The 22,299-nt window shown below is 36.9% G+C and overlaps 1 protein-coding gene across 13 annotated transcripts in view; it reads left to right on the forward strand.

Annotated features, from left to right (window-relative positions):
* STK3 (serine/threonine kinase 3) overlaps positions 1–22,299 on the forward strand; it is a 159,662-nt gene that overhangs the window by 39,881 nt on the left and 97,482 nt on the right. For all 13 annotated transcript variants that reach the window (XR_011139266.1, XR_011139265.1, XM_068932953.1 and 10 more), the window contains one exon: positions 239–406. Coding sequence is in view for 11 of the 13 variants with exons in the window: in XM_068932953.1 (XP_068789054.1) it covers positions 239–406 (168 nt within the window). In the remaining 2 variants the exon portion in view is untranslated. The remainder of the gene's footprint in view (positions 1–238; positions 407–22,299) is intronic.

Below are 22,299 nucleotides of genomic sequence, written 5' to 3' on the forward strand. Positions count from 1 at the left end.
CTGTTTTACATAGCAGTATTAAAGCTGGATGATCCTGCTTTACAGTTTTATTTGAGACTTACAGTCATTGTCACCTGTTTGGTCTCAGTAGGTTGACAGACTGAATCAGTTTGATCATAATTGGAAGTCGTTACAGTTTGACCTTTATTTAATTTAACGTTTAAATGTAGAATTAATATCAAAGAAGTCCATGAAAATAAGCATTCATGTTTTAATTGCACAAATAATATAATTGCAGGATACAATGGCAAAACGTAATACTGTTATAGGAACTCCATTTTGGATGGCTCCTGAGGTAATACAAGAGATTGGCTATAATTGTGTGGCAGATATCTGGTCCCTTGGCATCACGTCAATAGAAATGGCTGAAGGAAAGCCTCCATATGCTGATATTCATCCAATGAGGGTAAGTGTGTATGGGGGGGGCTGTTTCTTGTTTATTGTATAAAAATGTTAATTCTGTAGTCTTAGAACTGTACATTTATGGGCAAAGTTTTAATAGATTTTTTTATTTGCTGTCTTACTTCTGTTTACTGTAGTTTGCCTGTATTTTGACATTTGTCTGTAAGGTTTTGAAGTAGTGTTGTCTCTACGTACGTGGGAGAGAAAGCTAAGGCAATATGTGCTTAATTGGCTTGAAGGTAGCGTATAGAAGCCTGTTAGGCTGTACCTGTATTCCCAGACTTGCATCACCAAGAGGCCATCCTAGTTTAAAAGGCAGTCTTGAAGTGAAGATGGCCAAGAGAAGAATTCAGAATTGTCCTATGTAAGCACTGTTAATATAAATAACCTTGGGCAGTCTTTATTTATTACTGGCTCTTAAACTATTTACTGAACTAGTTTACTTTTTGCAAAATAAAATGTAATTAGAATTAGTAGTCTTACGAGAAGTAGCAGTTATAAAGAAATTACTTTGAGGAGTTTACGGGAAAAAATGTTTGTGTAGGGATAACTTGCTGCTGTTGGTCATGGATTTTGGTTTTTTGAAATGAGCTATAGAATAGTTCTGCTGGTTTAGTATCGATAAATACTTAGTTCTAGGATTGTGTACATCTAAAGCCCATTTGGTATGAACAAGGCATTTTATATAGTTACACTTTTTTCCGTCTGTGTGCTTTGCTATAGGAATGGCATGCACACCGAATTATCTATTCGATTTTCTTCTGCTGATGTCTCGGATACCAGGCTCTTAATATCGGGCAGTCACCACTGTTGATAGAGAAGGTCCTGTACGTACATGATTACTTAAGGTAGCACGTACATGAATTCAAGTGCTTTTCATGCTATTGGGTTCTTGTTTTTGGTTTGCGTGAGAGAAAGGACATTTTCTGAAGGTTGTTTTTTTTTTTTTTCTTTTTTGTAGTGTACAATACAATTAAAGCTAGTAACTGTTTTGTAATTTGAAACGTCAAGTTTTGTTCCCAAAACGATGTAGTATTTGTCCTGCACCATTATTTTTTCCCCTGAGAAGCAGCTATTTTAAAGTCGGTATCCAAACTGAAAATACTTCAGATAAAGCTGTGAAGATAATCATGTGTCAAGCTTATTTTTAGTGGGGAATTTAACTTAAGATGAATTAATATTTTGAAATTATTTTTGAGAACCATATTGATTACAGATTAATTTAATTTGGTCATGCTAGAGTTTTTTAGTTGTACCCTTAAATTAATAGTCGTCTTTGCCTCTGGGTTCATTTTAACATAATAGTGTGTAGTTGTACTAGCTGATGAAAGGTAAGGGCTACATTATCAGAGAGGATTTTATAAGCGTGACAATAGCTGCTTATAAACCAAAGGTCACTGTTTGAATTTGAAAGCTTATGAATCTATTTAATTCTTGTAATCAAATGAATGCTATCAAAGGCCAAAGTAAAACAATTCTGGGTTGCATAGAACACGTGTTCTTGTTAATAAATTACGTTATGGTCTTTAAGGACCTCTATGCAGTTAGTATTCTTTTGTATATTTGATACCTACAGTTTGCCTTAATTTTTATTAGTAAGTTGTTACAGTGGTTAACAAGAAATACACATATTTAAGTTGCAATAGTTTTTTCCAGTGTTATATGATATAACTTCACAGGACTTTTGGACATATGTAGATGCTTTCCTACTTTGTTTTAGTTATGACATAGAATTGATACAGGCAAGCATGAAAGCTTGGGCAAATTTTCATTGCTTTTTTTTCTAGATGTTGCTGGAGTTCTGTGGTATTTATGTAAAGTACAATTTTGTTACTTGGGAATGCATGTTGAAATTATCATGTGTGCTATTTTGCTGTAGGCTGGTTGGCACTGCCACAAAGGTAATGCATTGCCAGTAGGCCATTTCCTTGTCAACTGCATTTACAGTTTAATGGAAATATTGCATGACTTCTTTAAACAAGTGTTTTGGCAGAGAGGAAATAGCAGATTCCTGGCAAACAAGCGTAGCTTCCTCTCCTTAACCACACTCCAACTACTCCGAAGGATTGTACTAGTTTCAGTTGGGAAAGGGTGAGAAGTGGGGGGGTGCAAAATGGAATTTTGGCAGTTTATGGCACTTTTATGTATTCCTCATTTAGTGTATATGACTGCATGAGTATCATCAATGATATTTCTTTCACTTGTTTTTACTGCAAGTCTGAGTCCAATATAACCTGCAGTTGTCGTACTTTTGATTTAAGGCTCAAATGTCAAGATTACCTGCTAGCCTAATAGTCTAGTAGTAATACTTCGTGCAAGAATTATGGGATGCCTCATGTTTGATGTCAGAACTCTTTCATACTTTCAGTAATGTTATGATAATGATGTACTTTGCTAATGCTGGAAAGTGAAATCTCCGTATTTTCTCTGATATGTTTTCCTCAAAGCAGAAATTCTTTCAAGTAGTTTTAAAGGTGGGGGAAGTGCAGGCATCTTCGAGGTTGGTGGAAAACGCTGTTATACAGCAACTAAAAATAGCAATGAGTTTGCTGTTAAGTTGAAGATCACTCAAACCTAGACGTTTTAACCCATCCAGCATGGCTAAAAACATGTCTGTTGTAGTAGTTGGTGCAGCAGCTAGGGATTAATGTGGTTAATGGTGTGTGCATCTGCCTTGGATTCCTCTGCTGGGATGAGCAGTTATCAGTTTACAGCTAAGCTAATGAAAGAGGGCTTCACTATGATTCTAGGACAAGATTCGAGCTCCTGCTCTGGAAGTGTAATGAAATGCTTTAACAGCTGTGTTCCTGTGTCCCCTGTTGATTGCAGCATATATGCTGTCCTGTTCTGCTAAGGTATTTATGTCCTACTGCTGGCTGAGTTTAACTCAAATTATTAGCTACTTTGCTCAGCCTCTCCTCTTCAGGCAATATTTATCTCTTATTTCTTTTTGTTTCCAAATTCCTGCTCTTTTGTAATGGAAAGGCAAAGGTTGGCAGTATTTTGCTGTAGTAGTTCTGATATCCTTTTTTAAATCAAAACTGGTAACATGCCCTTGAAATATCTTTCATTTGTTCTAATCAAGCCATATTCTCAAATTCCTCATGTAAAGGATCTTTGACCAAAACCAACTCTTTTAAGCTAAGCTTATGCTTTTAAGCTATGTTTTTACTTACTCATAGTTTACCAACTCCTGAAGTCTGTCTTTGTTAACAAGTAGATTAGCAACACTCTACCATAAAGCTAATCATAAACTTTAAGAATGGCTCACTTTGAGATCCTTTTTCTAGGACCACTCTTACCATAGATTTTCTTATATTCAGGCAGTGTCATGATCACTTGCTGCTGTGAGGCTGTGATTTTTAAGCCAATTTAGATGTGGGCTGCTGATTATAGAGACAGCTTATTCCAGCCATGAGCTCCTGACCTTTCTGTTAAGCAAACTCTAGTGTTTTTGTGTCCTCACAAGGAATCGGATAAAGGAGTTGATCTCCTTAAAAGTCAATGTGACAAAAACCCACCAGAATGGTGCAAGAGGAGGTGCCAGAGCACAGAGGTAGACAGGGAAAGTGGGTAGAACGGAGCTGCATACACAGCTGCAGTTTGGCCACAGCTACGCACAGATCTTGTGGACCAATGCTAAAATTGACTTTTATTTAAAAAAAAAAAAAAATTTGCTCTTCTTTGCAATGTGAAGTCTTACTGACAGTATGGAGTACTTCAGATAAATGCTGGTAACTTTCTTCCAAAACACCTCTTTTCTTTCATGCTGTTCAGGCAGCTGCCATAATTTGTGTTGCTGTGGTATGGAAGAAGCTGGTGGTGGATGTGTTTTTTCAACACTTCAGTGTTGGCCTTTGTTTTTTATGGTGAAGTTTGTTAGAGGAGGACATGTGGGCGTCACATGTTCTACAGTGAATTGGAGGAAGCCAATTTGAAATGCTTCCATTTGCCTTAGGTCCAGTCATGCTATTTATTTTTCCATGGCACTTACCCAGGTTACCCTCCTGCTTAGCCTGGGTCATTTCCACCCTGGTCTAATCTGTTTGTAATAACCTTGTATTTCTGATAAATCCTATAACAATCTGCCATTTTCCAGTTTTTGATTCTCAGTATATTGCATATAAATTCAGAGATTGAAGTGAGAATTATCACTATTTAAACTTGCAAGAGCCAAGGAAGATGTCACGTTGGGCATCACTGTAGGATTGAGACCTGTTTTTCAATTGGTGAGAAAACAGTTTCCTCTAAGTCTTATGCTAAGAGTTAAGGACAGAAGAAAAATCCACTCTTGGCAGTGTCAGCTGTCTTTTTATATTCTAACAGAATAATCTTCTATGTTTCTTCTCTCCAGCAGTTGGAATTGTCTCATCAGTTTCTATTATTTTCTTTGAGATTTAATCAATCTGATCTCAGCATTCCTGCTTTCAATTTAGAGCAGTTCTATAAGAGTATATCATAAGTGAAAACACTAACGTAAGAAACCTTTTTCTTTAGAATTAGGGTTAACTTCAAGTCCTTTCCACTGAGAACTCTCTGTGAGACACTTTTTGTTAGTCTATGGTTTGCCGCCTGCTGTTTCTAGACAGGGTGAGCTAATATTAAAAGGAACTTACAATATGGATTTTTGATTATACCTTACTGTTTATTTTATATCCCTTCAAAAATCTTGTGGAAGAATGGCAGAGAGTTGTGGTAAGACTCATTGAGTAGGATTGTTCAGGGATAGTAATCCTTCAGCGTTTCTGTTGCGAGTTCTGTGGTGTGGTGGTTCCCTTACAGTTGAATATCCTATGTGCTTTTAATATTTTACCATTGTAAAACACTCTTAATGCTTTAAGTAGTTCTTGAAAAAGCATGCGAGACCCTAACACATCTAGTTCTTTCAATGGTAGGGTTGCATTAATGGATACAGTTGAAGGGGGGGAAAAAATTATTTCTTCCTCTGGATCTTTCTTGGTCTTGTCTTGCAAATTTGGATTTCCTAGGACAGGAATTAAATATGTGCTGTCTTAACACAATCTAAATTCTTAAATAGTGATCCCTTATATAATGTGCTTTTATAGTGGGGAGCTAAGGTTGTGACAGGATTTTGAATTGAGACTAGAATTTGAGACTAGAATTGAGACTAGAATTTGAGAAGCCTCTGTCTTGCTACAGGCTTCCTGTAGAGCTGTTGGAAGATTTTTAGACCTCTCTGGGCTTTAGGCAGTGTTTTGTGATTGCCTTAAACTGATGTAAAGGCAGGCCATGGCTACAAAGGGATATGCTTCCTGCCTGTTTCTCTCTGCTTCCATCACCCATTTCTGTTGGAATGAGCATTTAGGCAGCTGCATGACGAGCTGGATCAGGGAACTGCTCTGACTGACTCAATAACAAGAAATAGCTTTCACTTGTCATTAAAATGGTGCTGGCACCAGGTGTGGGCAAAAAGTGTGGCTGGAGCAGGTAGGAGAATTGGATCATCCCTTTTGGCAACAGCCGATGCTGAGGTTGACTTGAAATAATTGTGAGACCATAGTCTCAGCTGCTCATTTGTAAATTCATTTATTATTAAAAGATGGTAATTATTTAAGAAAGCTCTTATGCAGGTAACTACACGAAAGGTTATGATGCATCCAGATATTGGCATGCTTGAGGGCTGTAGCTGCAGGTGCAGTACCGACATGCTGTTTTCACTGTCTCTTGATTCATTTATTTATCTTTAAATGCGTGGATGATCTGAAGGAAAGGGAAGAAAGTACTCTTCCTTTTTCTGCTAATGGGTATGTGTCTACAGACACTATCCCCAAAGAAGCTCTGTATTACCTGTTTGTAAGGACCAAATTGACACTTACGTAGCTTGTTCTTCCTGTCCTTTTGGACTTTTCTAGTTGGGCGTATTGGTGAAAGGAGACATGCTGCTAGACCTCATGGTCTGCCCCTGCTCAGCCTACCTTCCTTCCCCACCTCATCTGCTCTTCCTTCTTTGAGTGCTCCTTCCCTAGTATAGCTGAACTTCCCGGGGATCAACTGCTCGGGGGCTTTCTGTCTGCGAGCAGTTGCAGGCAGGGCTTGCTTCCTAGTGTATTTGCCTTTGTGGGCCTATTTATAGCTAGAATTTCAAATCAGTGTTACAGTTTTACTCAACCAAAAAAAACCCCACAATACCAGACATTATTTGTTTCAGAGAGCATATTTTATTTTCTATATATTGATCTTTTTCTCCCATTGTCAAAGGAATTGCTTCCCACATAAATCACTAAGAGAAAAACAACTCCATATGGTAATGGGATATGTAACATTTTTCCTTTGAGGGAGTAGTAGTGTTTGTGCTTCAAACCAGTTGCACCAGCAGTAATACCAGTACTCATCTAGGAACTGCATTTTTACTGTATTTTTTTGTTCACAGCTTTCTTTTTTCAGGGTTGAATTCTAAGAACCTGAGAATCTTTTCTAAGAACCTTTACATAAAGCAAGCTTATACATTTTCATTTAAGTATGCTACTACTTTGAATCAATAAGCAGCCTATTCAGCTGAGAGGTCTGATCACAATGTGAATAATTATTTTTGTAAAAATCCTCATAAAATAAGAACAGATTGTTAAGATGCTTCTGTCTTGCAGTACAATATTTTAAAAGCAAAATGTACCACATGCTTTTTCAAAATTTATTTCACTTGCCAAAATACACAGAGTGTGCTTTTTAAAATCTTGAGCAAAGATCTGTATATATGGTATGTGAGCAGACCTCTTTACTTGAAGGATTTACTAGCTTCTATTTTAGAAAGCTCCTGGAGTGAGAAGTTAATGCCGAGGTGCAGTCTCATTCCTAAGACCGTTTTATGCTTCTCTTGCAGAAGCTGCTGGAATGGAGAGGTTGTAAATGGGAAGGGCAAATTAAAACATGAAGATGTGTACATTTGAATTTACACAACTGGCATATCCCATTTTTTGTGAGCGAATACCTGATGTGCCTATTTGAATGAGATCGAGATAATATGGTTCTGGCAAAATCTATCGAGATGTTAGGTCTACTGAGCCCAAGGAGAACTGCATTTTCCGTGCAGTAAGATGCAGTGAGGTGCCTGCCGCACTTGTGATGCTGGTTGGAATTGGTGGCGTGGCATGTCAGAAGCAAATTTTCTTTGGGCAACTTGATGTAACTTAACACGAGGAACTCTTATTTTGAGTTGTATGTAGGCTCTCCAAACTTAAAATTACTATTTATCATGGCTTGAATTAAATTGTCCTTGATATTCACCTTTGTCTGTAGGTGGTCTGGGGGGAATTCAGGTGCTTTCCTCCTTAGCTCCTCCTCTTAACGGAAATGCTAGGCATAGCTGCAGACACAGTATGCTTTCAAATGTAGTTCCTTTTTGTGTGCTTAATGTCCATAAGACTCACGGAGGAAGAGATTTTTTGAAAAGGATTTCATTAGTTGTTTGCTTGTTGACCAGCCCTTCCGCTGGCTGGATGTAGTGGAGGAGGCAGCTGGGAATGTTCTAATGTGGCTCTAGTGAGGAGGTCAACACAGGCAAGTGCATCTAGCTTACAGTCTTGTTTCTTGGTAATATAATAGAAGTATAATTTCTTCTCACTTTTCAGCATGTCTAGCATAGTTTTAATGAAGCTTTCTATGGCTATTTTTTCCAAACAATAAACAGAGTAAAAGAAATAGTACATGAATTGTTCTCAAGCATTGAAAACAATTTTGGGGGTGTCAGGTTTCAAAATGTATGACATAAAGCTTGTGATATTTTACTTATTTTCTTAAATTGCAAGGTAGTTCAATGACATTACCACATTGAGTTATGTATATTGAGCCTCCTTGAGGGTGATATGCTAGCATGGCAGAATTTAATTTTCCCTTTGCTTGCTATACAAAGAGATAGTATGCTTAGCATCACCCCATTTCACATGGAAAGAAGGAGTTTTGTGATACTGTTTTAAAAGCAAAGTAGGAGAAAATATCATTCGTCCTCTGGCAAAACTTGCAGATGAGGGAGATTCCTCCCCTGACCCCCAATCCTTCAAGGAGCTTTTTGAAGGGGTTCTGCCACGTTGCTATATTGGAGCCAGTACTCCCTTCTTCCCACAGAAGAGACTGGCAGATTTGCGGTTCATGGGACTCAGAGTGCAAACCACATAATAGAGTAGAGGCATGTAGTAGTTCAATTCTGCTTCCATATGTATTCACAAAGGGATGTAGAATGGGCCTGATAATCTAGTTTCTTTTAAGTGAGTTACCATCTCGCCAACATGTGGCTCTTCATAGAGGGAAAAATGGCATAAAAGAGGTGGCTGGAAGTAAAGGAAGAAAGTGGAAGATGAGGATTACTGTACAGAGAGATGGGTTGAGTTCGGCTTTAGAAATCCAAGAGATCTTACTGAGATAAGACAAGAGTAACTATGTAAAATCTGGAGGAAGAGCTCGCCAGCAAGAAGAAATCAATGTGTTGTAAAAGCTCACGTTCTTTTGTAGATTTTTTTTTTCCTAACCAGCACAAAATGATGCAACATGAACGTCTTACGTTTTCATAATCCATGTGTTTAAGGGAGATAATAACGGTGACTAGGTCAGAGGATGACAAGGCCCTGTTCCTGTCCCTATTCAAGCTTTTTAAATCTCCAGTCTGATATAGGAAGACAATTTGATTATATATATGAATTGCTGCTTTTATCTGTTGCCCTTGCCCCCACCCCTTGCATCTCTCTATCTTGTTTTTCCTGGAAGTGAAGCGATGTCTCAAAAGTTTACATAGTGGACACTGCTGCAATATAAATAAATTACAATTAAAAATATTTGTGGTTATAGAATCTACTATAAACGTTTCATCATGGTTTGAAGAATGCACCTTCACCCCTTTGCATCACTAGAATTATTTTAATTTAGGATAGGATGACATAATATGTATTTTTCCCCCACTATTAGAAGTATAAACTCTTTAATTGTTTTATGATATTGAGTCCATGTGCATGTGTGTTATGCATAAATAGGGCAGGTTAGTCTGGCATGTGTAATAAAGTAGCAGAAGCAGAGAATATTTGATATTTGGACTACAACTTGAGTTTAATTTGAATTAAACAAAAAACATTTATTTCATGCTTCTAAATGAGGATTTAATTAAAATTAAATTAGTTCATCTTTTCAGTCTTACTCCTGAATAGGAAATTTGAAACGTACTTCAGTTGATGGTTGGTTTTCTCTGACTTTGATTAATCACTTTCAAAGTAAGCAGACAATCAGTACAGTAATTTCGTAATTACACACAAGTGAGTTAACTTGAAACCTTAACTAAAAGAACTGTAAAGGCAGTTTGCTCTTGGTTAGTTTCATGGGATGCTGTATGTCTTTTGTATATGGTTCAAATTCTTACAAGTGCTAATCTGAAAAAGGCCTGCATGGTGATACTACCCATTTATTTGCACAATACTTTAATAGGGAAATGTTTGAATTGGGAATATGATTTTTTCAAAGACGCTGGAACGGTAAATGGAGGCTGAGTAAAGCCATGAAGGTGATGGGAAGATTCTTGATGGCTTCAGAGTGCATTGCATCAAACCCAATGTTTGTAAGTGTTGTTAGAGATCATTGGATAGAGCTGTCTCTGTGGTTAAAGCAGGCAAGTATTCAACAAATCTAGCACTGTATGGGTTAATATTATTCTCTGCTACTGAGCTGGCTACCTTCTCTCTGGAGAAATGTTTGAAAAAAAAAAAAAAAGGACAAACAAAAAACCCTAATTCAGAAGTTGAAATCACTACGGACCTGCTCATTTGTGATGTTACTGTAAATATTCATCAAAGTGCAGAGCAAAAGCAAAACTATCCTGCAACTTGAAGACCTTAGTTTTATTTGAAATGAGCAACCTTTATTAAATCAAGATCCATTAAAACTTGAATCATAATGTGAGTGTAGCAAAATTTTTTTTATTATTTAACTGTATCGATACTCTTGAAAAAGCCATTCTATCATTAGTACATGTTGTTGTATGCTGAATTTACTCAATTTATATTTAACTTACGCTATGGGCTTGGGAAAATAGTCAGCAAGTGCAGTCATATGTGAACCCATTTTACTAAAAATTCTACAATACCCTGCGGGATATTGTAAATTTACCACAGACTTCAAAACTTTGAGTAGCTATATATATTTACTGTGGAAGCTTCTGTTTCTTTTTATATTTATCATCTTTCAAGCTCCTCCAGGATTAACACAAAAATATGCAAGGTTAATTTTTATTCGGAGGTATGGCAGCTAGCTTAATTATAAGTAAAATACAAATTCCCTCTTCAATAAAGTAGGACTGTTTGGATTTGTGTACATGACTAGTGTCGTCTTAAGCCAAAAAAGAACTCTTAAGTAATTTTAGAAGGTTCTTGGAAGTTTGAATCAATTCTTCTTCTTTTTAGTAAACTGTATATTCATTCCTTTTTCTTGAATTTCAACATGTTTTATATCAATATAACTAATTGACTTGGGGAAATCCTTTAAGGAGACTTGACCAGTAGGGAGCCAAATTCTGGACACATTAATATACTTTTAAAAAGTGAAAGTGTATCTACTTGGATTTTGGGTAGAGGAATATCTATTTGATTTTTTTTTTCTTTTTAAAGTCATATAGGAGAAAATGGCAGTCAGATTAGGAGGAAAGTATTAAACTTTTATTGCTATTCACTTTAAGACTTTCTTATGTTTAAGTTTATATTGGTTGCTTACTTTGTAGAAAATCTTAAAAATTGCTTAGATTGAAGGAAGGGTAAAATTTGGAATTGAGAAAGCCTATTAACATTGTATATACCCACTTTCTATCTAGGTATTATATTGCCTTAAAATGTACACTAAGTCATTTTTAAAGAGGATGATGCATATTTAATGTAAGAAATTTATTTAAAGGAAGGGTTGCCAATCAGTTTAAATTTGTTTCAGTTAAAACTTGATGGTCTAAAGACAACTTATAATCCTTTTCTTGTTATAAAGCATTGTCAAATTTGTAGTAGTGTCAGTAAAAAAGTTTATGGAAACTTTCTTTTAAGGTGGTTTAAAGTAGAACTAAATCTTTAATTTGAATTTGATGGCACCTGTTTTCATTTTGTTTCCCCAGCAACACCAGTGGTATCAAAAATTGCCTGTAGACCACCCTGGTTTTAGAGAAGAATGAAACCAGCCTGGTTATTTCATTTCAGCTTTTTATTTTACTGGCTAAATATTCACACAGAGCTCTGACACGTTGTTGTAGTTTGTGAGCTAAGTCTAATAATTTGGATGTACAATTTGTGGGTTGTTTTTTGTTTGTTTGGTACTAGCATTTCCTGTATTTCAGTTTGTTTAGTTACTTTATTTAAAAAAAAAATTAAGAGAATACATTAAAAATTACTTGCAGTATCTCATGGCACAAAAAAATTACTGCAAGCCACATAGTCTACTTGCAGAAAGTTAGACTTAAAAGTTTGTATTTTTTAACTGGAGTGATCTGTTTTTAAAGTTGTATGGATCCAGCTTTTTATTCTAGATGAAAGTTTTCATTATGGATGTTCCCATGGGAAAGGAATGAAGCCAACACAAATGTTACCTCCAGATTTCTACTTTCCTCTGCCTCTTTACCATGTCTGTGAATTCATATTGGTTATGAAGATTGTTTAAAGGCTTAGAATGCCATATGTATTTTAACGTGTAATCAAATTTTAGTTTATGTTTTAGAAAAGTAAAAAGGGAGACAGTTCTTGGAGACGTTGTTTATCCTTACCTGCATACCTGAAAAGCTCTCCTTTTCCATAAAAGCCTTCTCCGCAAAGTATATCTCCGAACTCTGTGCCATACTGTTGATGCTGAAAATGTTTGTTCTAAGGAAGCAAATCAGAACTAGCAACAGAAATGATTTATAGTGAAAATTACAGGAACGCTTGAGTCTGAAGTTTCAGGTATGTTCTATTTTTCATTCTCTCCCAGAAATTTAGAATAATTTTGGAATATAATTAAATGAGCTGTTCTCAGAAAAAGAATATTTCAGTAGGGAGAAACTATGATGGCATTCTAGGGGATATGTACTGCCCCTTGCAGTATTTCCCAGCATTCTGGTACCTAGGCTATAGACTTGCAGTAGAGGTGGGAGCCCAGTACTCTCTCTGCTGCTGTTCCTTTTTTCATGCTTTGAATGTTTACATTATTGGAGCCCTACGTGGCAGCGTTAGAGAGCACAAAAGACTCAAGGGGAGACTAACATGCAAGTGTTGAAGTAGTCATCTGTTGCAGCAGATTTATTGTATTTCGTGAGGAATACAATAAATTGTGAACCCTGACCTTGTGACAGAGGGCACCTCTGCATTGACAGGTGCATACAGCCACAAGTGAGCTTTGCTCACACTGTTTCTTCTTGTGCTTTTCTCTAAGCAGCAATTCACTTTTGTCAGAGCGATTGTACGCTTGGATGAACACTTTCACTTTTTTTCTTTGTCAGATGAGGGGAGAGCCTTACACTATCTTGTGGTTTGTTTCTTTCCCTGAATAAGACAACTGATCTGTGTAGACCATAATATTTTAGATATTTAGGAGTAAGCTTTTTTTTTTTAGATGAAAATGAGTTTGTGCAATTTCCTTAAAGCCCCTCTAAAATTTAACCAGTGCCATTTAGTTCAGTAGTCTGATGTAACTGAATCTTGTAGAGAAATCTGTACACAGTTTCTTAAAACTTGATCTTTCTTCCATTGATGAGAGTTGTTAGATATCCATAAACTCTAGTGTGAATGAATAGCAACTCTGGAGCAAAACTATTTGGGACCACCTGGACCCAGTCTCAGTTTCTTGGTATGAGAGTACTTTGAGTGTGATCTAGCTAGAAGGTTCTTGCTAGACTGGAACTACTACAATAAGCTGATAGTGCTAGAAAAAAGTTTTATTGTCCTATCCCTGGATGAACAGTGGGATAGGCTAAAAGCCAAAGGGCATGTCTGTCTGTCTGGGTGTTGAAAAATGGGTGGGAGCTCAGATACCAGGGCTCTTAGAGGGCAATGTGTGAGTCATCTCCAGCTCAGAGGCAGTACACTGCGTTAATGTGCAGGTGTATCCAAAGTATTACACCTGACTTGAGAGTTCACTTAACATGTAACCTCTCTCAAAGTACAAACTACAGGTTGAAACACGAGATATTTTAATCGTGGATACTGGATTCATTCATGCTGCCTAGACTGAGTATGGGCACAGACATGCAATTCTCTAATTTGCTAGACTGTAAGCTGCAGTGATTCTGCTCCTAATTTGTTGACTTTATGCTGGTTGATGAGCATGTGAGTCAGCGTAAAGTTAGCTAATATAAAGTTTAACCTATTAAAATTTCTTTTTTTAATGAACTTACTGATAAAGTGTATTCAGTTGCAATATTTTTGATCTGGGACTAGGATTCCTAAATCTGCTTTAGTGTTGTCTGAAGCCATGTCTTCCTTTTTTTTAAAAAAAACAAAAAACAAAAAACAAAAAAACCCCTAGGTTAACGTGTCCATAATATGGCTACACAGCAAAAATGTGATTGTAATATTGGCTAATATGCTAGATCTACGTTATCTAGCATGTGTAAGGATAGCGATGATAGTGATTTAAAAAAAAAAAAAAAAAAGTATGAGGAAAACTGGCCAGTGAACCTCAACAAACCTACTCAGTGAACACAGAAGATCCATTTTGCCACAGCTTCGCTGTTCATCCATTCCAGTGATTCCAAAATACCACAGTCGGACCTTCAGTTAGTTGCAAGTCTTTTATCATCCAGAGTTCTTCTGAAAACTTAAAGCCAAACTATATTTTGTTAAACTTAAGATGAAAATATTCAGGATTTGAACTGTGTACAGAGGTATTTAATGTACTTCTCAAGTAAAGAAAAAAAAATCAAGTTTTTAGAAAAATCAAGAAAATAATCAGACTTTAATTGCCTTCTCTGCCTTTTTTTCCCCTCCCAACCTTAAAGAAAAATGTGAAACTTAACCAACTCAGCAGTTCTCTTTTGAAAAATAGGTTGTTGCTTGTGAATAATGTCTGACTATTTATTTTATTTATTTATTTTAAGGCATTACTTGGTAAAGGAAACACAGTCCAGTGCTACCTGAAATGTTTTAGCCCAGCCAGTAGAAATAGCATCAAGAGTCTGTCTTAAGAACTAGAAAATAGGATTATAAAAATGGGTGGATTTGGGGAAGGTACTCCTGTACTTTGTCAAGAATCAATGTTGTTAGTTATTTAACTCTTACATTTTACTACCCTGGAAATGAAGCAAAAATCTGTTGATAAAATGTTTTGGTGACAAATGACATTATAAACTTTGAGGAGGATAAGAATATCGTATGTGAACACCTAGATCATCTCGTGGGTTAGAGAGAAACAGAAATGCACTAAGTATTCCTGGTAAGAGATCAGTCCATTTTAAGAATCAGGCAGATCACAGGAACACCAAGATTGGTATTCTGCAGTGGTGGCTAAGAAAAATGGCATCTTGGAAATATGGGAATGTGGGGAGTGTTTGCAGTAGAGCTAGGGACATATGAGTACCTTCATACCAGAAACTGGTGAGAGTGTGTAGGTGGTTCTGGTCACCGTGAAAGGTGTGTTACTACCGGAAAAAGTACAGAGAAAGAGGGCTGAATACTAGAGGATCAAAGCAAAGAGGCTGAAAGAGCTTGGCTTATTTAGTCTGACAAAATAAAAACTTAGCAGAGAGAAGATTGTACTCTTTGGGCACACGAGCAGATAAATCCTGAGAGGGGAAGAAGCTATATAAGGTAGCGGACAAGGTTGGCATAAGAACCTGTGGTATAAATTAACCATGAGTCAGTCTGGGAAGCGGGCTTTTAAACATCAAGGAAGTAAGGGTAGAGTTGCATTATATGGTTGGTTGAAGGCGAAGCCTACTGAAGAAGTTCCTTCTCGTTTCCTTTTTTTGCCCCAGAACTGCTGTTTTATGCCCTTGCAGGATGGTGTCAGACTGTGCAGTTGTGCTGAGCGAATGACTTGTTGCTGTGGAAGGGGGCAGACCAAGGAGTATCAGGATTTCTGCAGCTGGTGTTTTATGATCTCTTGTGCTTGTCTGACCTGACAAACTTGTCTGGTGCTGTCACTAAGCTCATCCAACCTTCTGATTTGACAGAAGACTTTTTTTTTTTTTCTTTCGAGGTGAAGGTAATTTTCTGCCAGATCAACATGTTGAATTGATTTACCACAGTCAGAAAAGTACCAGAGGAGTAGGAAACGGGATGGGGAGAGTGATCTCATATTCATATTCAGTGGCAAGCAGCAGTTACATCAGCACAGTTGTATGATGTCAGCTGTGCTGACACAACTGTTTGTGGGAGACCATTGTAAACTGGATCTTTGATGTGATGTTGGTTAAAAATAGACTTTCTGAAAAAATTTACATTAGTATAAATGAACATAAAGATCTGCATATAGAAGGTTTGTAGAGAAACGTCTTTCAAGAAACCAGCCTATCTTTTTGTCTGTCTTGAAACATTTCTAGATGTACCGACTAAAAACAAATGTGCACACACACATGCGCACACATACAAATATGTATATATGTATATATAGCACCAGAGATGCCCAAACAACTCTGTGCGTGTCATAAATATTTTCCTTAGGCCAAAGTAAGCTCTCACTAGTATTGAGTTCCAAAAGAATGAAAAGATTACTTGTTTGTATTTACGGTATCGAAAGAGTTGGGTGGAAAAACTGCATAACTTTGGAGAGAAGCACTCTGCCCCTCTTTGAGAAGCAATGATAATTTTGACCAAAAGCCTCCGATGTTCCTTGCCCCCATCAAAGAAATTGGGAGGAGATTAACTACCTCTTGTAACCTTAAATTTAACATCCCCCTGCCTTATTTCTGAATCACGCATGACGTTTAAATTGCATAACTAGGGCTACTTTGGGACATTTTATCCATAGACTTGGATTTATGGAAGAGTTGGTCAAGGCAGGCTGTTTGCCTTTTCACCTTTGCTTGGTCCTATATTGTCTGTGTGTGTTCCTTTAAAACATGATGCGATTACAGACATCTCATTAACATCAAAACTGTATCTGTTTCTGATTAAGATGTCTCTTTGAAAGTGTTTGGTTGGTTGGTAGATTAATTGATCCCTGTGATGGTTATTTTTTACATCTGTGGCTGGTAGTTTAGAGAAGCCTATTTGGGGTCCCTTTTAGGTTTGCTCAGTGTTCAAGCAATGCTATTGTACAAATCAATTTCCTCATATTTGGGAAAAAAAAATCAGTATTTGGTGCCCGTAGGGGTTATTAACACTAACATTAGGCTACATACAAATATGTAAAAGCCTTTCCTTCTTAGGAAAACGCCATCTTGCTCCCTCCGTTTTTGGTTCTTTTCCTTGATCACCTTCCTTTGTAAATACTAAGCTTTTAACATAACTACAGAGCAAGGATAAAATTGCATTTCTAACTAATAGTGTTTGAACTGTGGTGTTAACTGTAGCTTAAAAAAAAAATCCTTAGGGCTTTATATTTCTGACTTTATATCTTTGACAATCATTACAAAAATAGCTTTTGATATAGCACATTTGGCTTTTTGGGGCTACCTAGACTCATCAACTGGCTTTCTGTAGAGTTCTCCTTGACCCTTGAGTACTTTACCTTTGTCCTCATCCCTTCCAGTATTCCAGAATGGATGAAATCCGTTGGGTATAATGCTAATCTTCATAAGCCGTTATTGACCATGTGTCCTTCAGGTGTAGTTTCTGAGTGCATTCTGTTTCAACTGTTGCTTAATAGTGTAATTAGTATGTTACCTGATTACTTACGCGTATGCAGAAAATGGAATGCGGTTGGCTCAATTGTCTTTCAGACCCCAGGAGAGCTCTTTTATATACCATAAGATTAACCTTTGCTGTGAGGTGAAGAAAAAGACCTACACTGAATGTCATGAGTGACAAATGTTATAATCATGATCATAACACATTTAAGAAACATAAGGTGAGTAGATGGAGACTGGGAACTGTACCAATTGCATCATAACTTTTTTTTTAAGCTTTTGTAACATTACTTTGCTCAAAAGGCTCTCTTGGTGTGTGTTGTGTACTGAAATAAGCTAATCTGCTCTCTAGAATTTGAATGACTGACAAAGTTGCCAGCTTTTCTGGTTTTGTTTGACAATTACTTTTTTAATAAATGGTCGTATGGAGTGTATTAAGGTTCTAAACTAGACCAGGGGCCGAGCAAGACAGAACAAGTCTGAAGCCAAAGACACCCCATAGAAAATATCTTCCTATGAATTTGAATTATTTCCTAGGCTCAATTGCTGTAGTAATCTTGCAAGGTGAGGTGACTTCAGCGTTATCCTTTCACTGGCTTTCTTGTTTTCATGGTCAATTTAGAATTTACTGTTACCTTCTTTGGCTTATTCCTTCAGCCTGCCTGTGCTGATGGGCATCAGCCTTATTTTCAACAACTTTTATGATTTCTCCATGGTACCTCCTGTGGGTAATCTGGCCTTCCTGGTATCTATTCTTCTGTCAAGTCTCTTCTAAAAATCCGGGATTACGATACTGACAGTAAAGCTTGTTGGCTTGTATTTTAAGACAAAATCAACTTTAGAACAGCTATTCTTTTTCAGTATCTATAACTTGAGGCTGATTAGTTAATAGATAAATTTTACTTGAAAAGAAACAAGATCTTAGCACGTACTGTGCATCTCCTGTGGGAAAAGAGGATAAGCAAGTAGGCAGTGCTCTTAGCTGTGAAATTAAGTATCAAAGGTAACTCCAATGTAAGCTACATCTAAGAAATTTGATGTTAAAATAACAAACATGCTTCTCAGTGACATACATATTTTTCTGTGTTTTTCATTGTACTTCTAAATTTCATTGGTAAGTAGGAGAACATTCTGTATTAGAGGATGCTTCTTGGAAAGCATCAAAATACCTAGCAGCGTTTTTCAGGATTCAGGATTGCTTCTGTCAATCCCATCTTTATATTAACAGAAATGGATTAAAACTGGTTCTCTTCTTTTCATCTCCCAATTCTGAATTATTTGAGTGCTTATTTCAAGCTGGTCATTCATGTTGGCTTCTTATGTCAACTCCTTGTTTTGTCAAACAAACAAGCAAACAAACAAAAAAACTGCAAGCACCTAAAGCAGTAACAGGAACTCTCTTATCTTCAGCTGCTATTATGATTTTGTGGGCTTTGCCTTCTAGATGGAAAGCAGATTTATTTTAAAACATTTTTACATGTTCACAGGATATTAAATTAATTTCCTTCTGAATATTTTTATTTATTTTTCTGTGTTCTTATTGTTTTTTCTTTCTGTGCCTAATAGTACATTACAAATGTCTTTTTGTATGTAATTATGTATTCTTGTTTCAATACTTGATATTAAATTCTCTGAATGTTATTAAAGAAGTCTGTAAATGTCCTATTAGTTCTTGACCTTTAAATGTTGGTGTTTGTTTGCTGTTGAGACTTAAGAGTTTATTAACAAATAAGATCATCATCTGCAAGAGAAATTTGTTCTATGAAGTAGTATGTTATGCTTCTTATGCCTTTGCATTTCAGTTGGTGATGGTTTAAATTATGACACCCCAGCCCTTTGCCTTAGGGCTTGTGATTCTGTAATTTTTTTCAGATGCATCAACTAAGCATTGCCTAATTTGTTACGAAAGTGAAAGAAAAGTTGTTCAATAATTCTGACTAAGTTGTGCTGCTAACATCTGTTTCTGATAAAATATTGGTAATATGATAAGGATTTGAAAAAAAAAGTGTGATTGTGGGGTTCAAATAACCATTCAAATAATAGTCAACTAAAGATGGCTTTTGCTTCCTTTGGAGAGTCATTTATATGTATGAGGTGTTGTTAAGTCCAAATGGCAGAGAAATTTAATGCTAAGAGGCTGCCAAGGTGTAGTCCATGTCTCTTTCGGCACTATTCGTCATGGAAATTCTGGAAAACTTGTAAGTTTTATGTTTGTAGTCGCTTCTTGAATTTAGCATTAAGTGTATTTATAATTTAATCAAGGGAATCAGTTGGGTATTCACTAATAAAATGAAGGAGATTGCTATTATAAATAATTCAAAATATACACTTAGTTTTTTTTAATACCTATTTTTAACACTTAGAACGATGGCTCTTTTTTTAAAAAAAAAAAAAAGAAAAAAGAAAAAAAAAAGTCCGCTGATAAGCATAGGATGCATTCTGGAAGTGGAGGGGATTAGTTGGCCCTGTTTGAACCAGAATAATGCTGGATTGATGCTTGGATGGTCCCACACCAGAAGTTAAGGGCAGACTTTGATGCTTATCTTCTGTTGTTAAGGTCAGGCAAGATCTGTTCAGAACTCTTGGCTGTTTCCCTGACTTCCACAGGTTCCAGACACATGGATTTTCTTCTCCTTCATCTCCTCTCTAGTTCCTAGTACTGTGCTTGCACAAAGGGAAAGGTGAAAGCTCTCCAACAGGCAGGAGAGAAGCAGTAAAGCCAGAAAACTGGAAGCCTTGCCAGGTGTCCTTGGGGGTTTTGCAGATCTATTTCACACAGTTTCTCAGTAGCTTTGGAAACAGGGTGAGAATTTGTTTGCATGATGCCCTTACCATAGGGATGTCTTTGGTCTTCATATATATGAACTTTGCATATAGTACAGGAAGACTAGACACCTGACTCTAAATTTTTTTTTAATCTTTTGATAATTTTTCATTTGAAATGTGTTAAGAACTTCAGTGAAGAAGAGAATCTAGTCATGGTGCTCTCTCCACTGGGAACCTCTGCTTTTAGTTTTTTCAGTAGTTTGTGATGTTTCACCTGTTTTTTGTTGTCTCTGCATGCTGACTTCTTCCAAAGTTTAAAAAAAACAGCGCGAGGTCAGAGCGTGCATGCAGGTAGTTAGTGTGCTATCACAGATGCGTTGTAAGAACTCGTCCTTTCTGAACTGCTGCAACTTGCTTGTGTGTCTGTACCTTAGAATTCAGCTTCAGCTCTGATGTGGACAGCCTTGGCAGAGACACCTGTATCAATCTTCTGCAGTGGAAGGTCAGTGAGTTTTAAAAACTTACTCAGGAGCCTCAGGATTTTCAGAGAAAAATGAGCAATTGTATTCTTTGTCATTTCTTTCCTGTGGTTATGAGCTAGTTCCAAGCACATGGAATCCAGGCTCCATTAAGTGAAGGGAAAGAAAGTAATGATTTTTTTATGTAGTTAGTTTTGTAATATAGTTATGGACAAGTGTATCGGGTGCCCCGTTACAGCTGGATATTTTGAGGTGAGCGGAAAAATACCCATTTGTTTAACTTACTAATACTCAGAAGGCGTTATTTGTTTAAGAACTCCTGTGCTGTCTTGCATGTGTGAACTGTTTGTCTATATAGCTCTAACAAATGTTTGTGCCTAACAGTTAGGATTAAATTACATCTCCATCAGATACTAAACTGATGCTCTGCTAGTTTCATTACTAATAACGGGTGCCTCAGGAATGCTAAACTAGTGCATGGAAAATGTTTTTTATTTACTTGTTGTTTTTATTTGTACATTTTGAACATTAATTGGATTCCAAGTATTTCCTCTGGAGCAGAATTCACCAGAGATCTTGTAAATCATTCCACATTTATCTTTACTGCTAGACAGACTCAACATGAAAAATATTTTAACTTCCAGCCATTGGATCTTTTTATGTGAAAAATATGAAGTAGTTGCAGGCACTGAACCTGTGTATGAATTTAGTCCTTTTCAGCTAAATAGATCGCATATATCTAAGTGTCTGTTGGTGGTTTTGAGAATAACTTTCTAGTTTAATCTGTGCTTGAGTTTTAGAACTTGAGCAGCTGAATAGGTTTTGTGTCCTCACCCCGCCCCGGTGCATGATTTTCCTTTAAATGATGGCTTGTGTCAGTCTAACCTAGTAAGGTATATAGCCTAGCAATCTCTAACGGTAGTGCTTACAGTCTTTTTTTTTTTTTTTGAGTTTCCTGCAAATAAAAGGAAGGGTGGAGTACATTTTGCATCTCCCTTTCCTTTTGTATGTCAGTTGAGTTAGGAATGTCTTTGGCTAGCATAAGTGAAATTATTCTTCCTTGTTCCTTTATTTTCTTCAATTTACATTAATATTCTTTATCCTAATTGGAGCGTTTGTTTAATCATGTTTGCAGCACTCCCAGCTAAGTGTTTGTGTTCTCCTTAACTTATGAAAGCTTATTCCCTTCAGTGGGCATATGCATTTATCAGCAAAGAAGATAATTCATTGAAACATTCTTTTTGTTGGGGGATTTGCTATGTAGTGACTGGAAAGACCTTTTGGGGGTGTGCTAGGCTTTTTGGGGCCATTGTTTCAGCACATCTCCTTGTATAGGTCCTTGTTAAGAACCCAGAGGAACTGCAGGAGGAACAGTCAAGAGATCATCCTTGGTGCTTTCTGGTCTTGCTTGCCTGTTCTAGTCACACTTGGAAACCCTTGCTTCATTACCTGCACTTGGTGCTTTGCTTGGTGCTGTTGCTCTCCTTTCTCTGACTGGAGATGATTTGGGTGCAACTTGCGCCCTGATATTAGGCCCTAAAAGTGTAGGGTTGCAGAGGGAGGAAAGGCATCAGCTTGTAAATCTCTTAACATTCATCGTTTACAGTCATTGAAAAGGAGAATGTCACATGTATAAATTCATTGCCCTATAGGTAGTATTTCATTGACTATCTAGCCCGTTTTGCTGATGGAAATTTTGTTTCAGCCCCAGAAAGCCCTTATAGGATGGGCTTAGATACTGAGTCTCCCTCTGCTTAAAGGAAATGGAATAAGTTTGCAGGGCCTTGCTTGGGGTGGGTTGCTGATTTGTCTCATGATTAAGAGACCAATCTCAGTTTCTTTTGACTCTGTCTTTTTGGTTTGCACTTGAGAAGAGGTCATGTTTACTTTGTAACTCAAATGTTTATCGAATTACATGTTAGTGTT

This window comes from Struthio camelus, chromosome 2 (assembly GCF_040807025.1).
Source record: "Struthio camelus isolate bStrCam1 chromosome 2, bStrCam1.hap1, whole genome shotgun sequence".
Taxonomy (NCBI): Eukaryota; Metazoa; Chordata; class Aves; order Struthioniformes; family Struthionidae; genus Struthio; species Struthio camelus.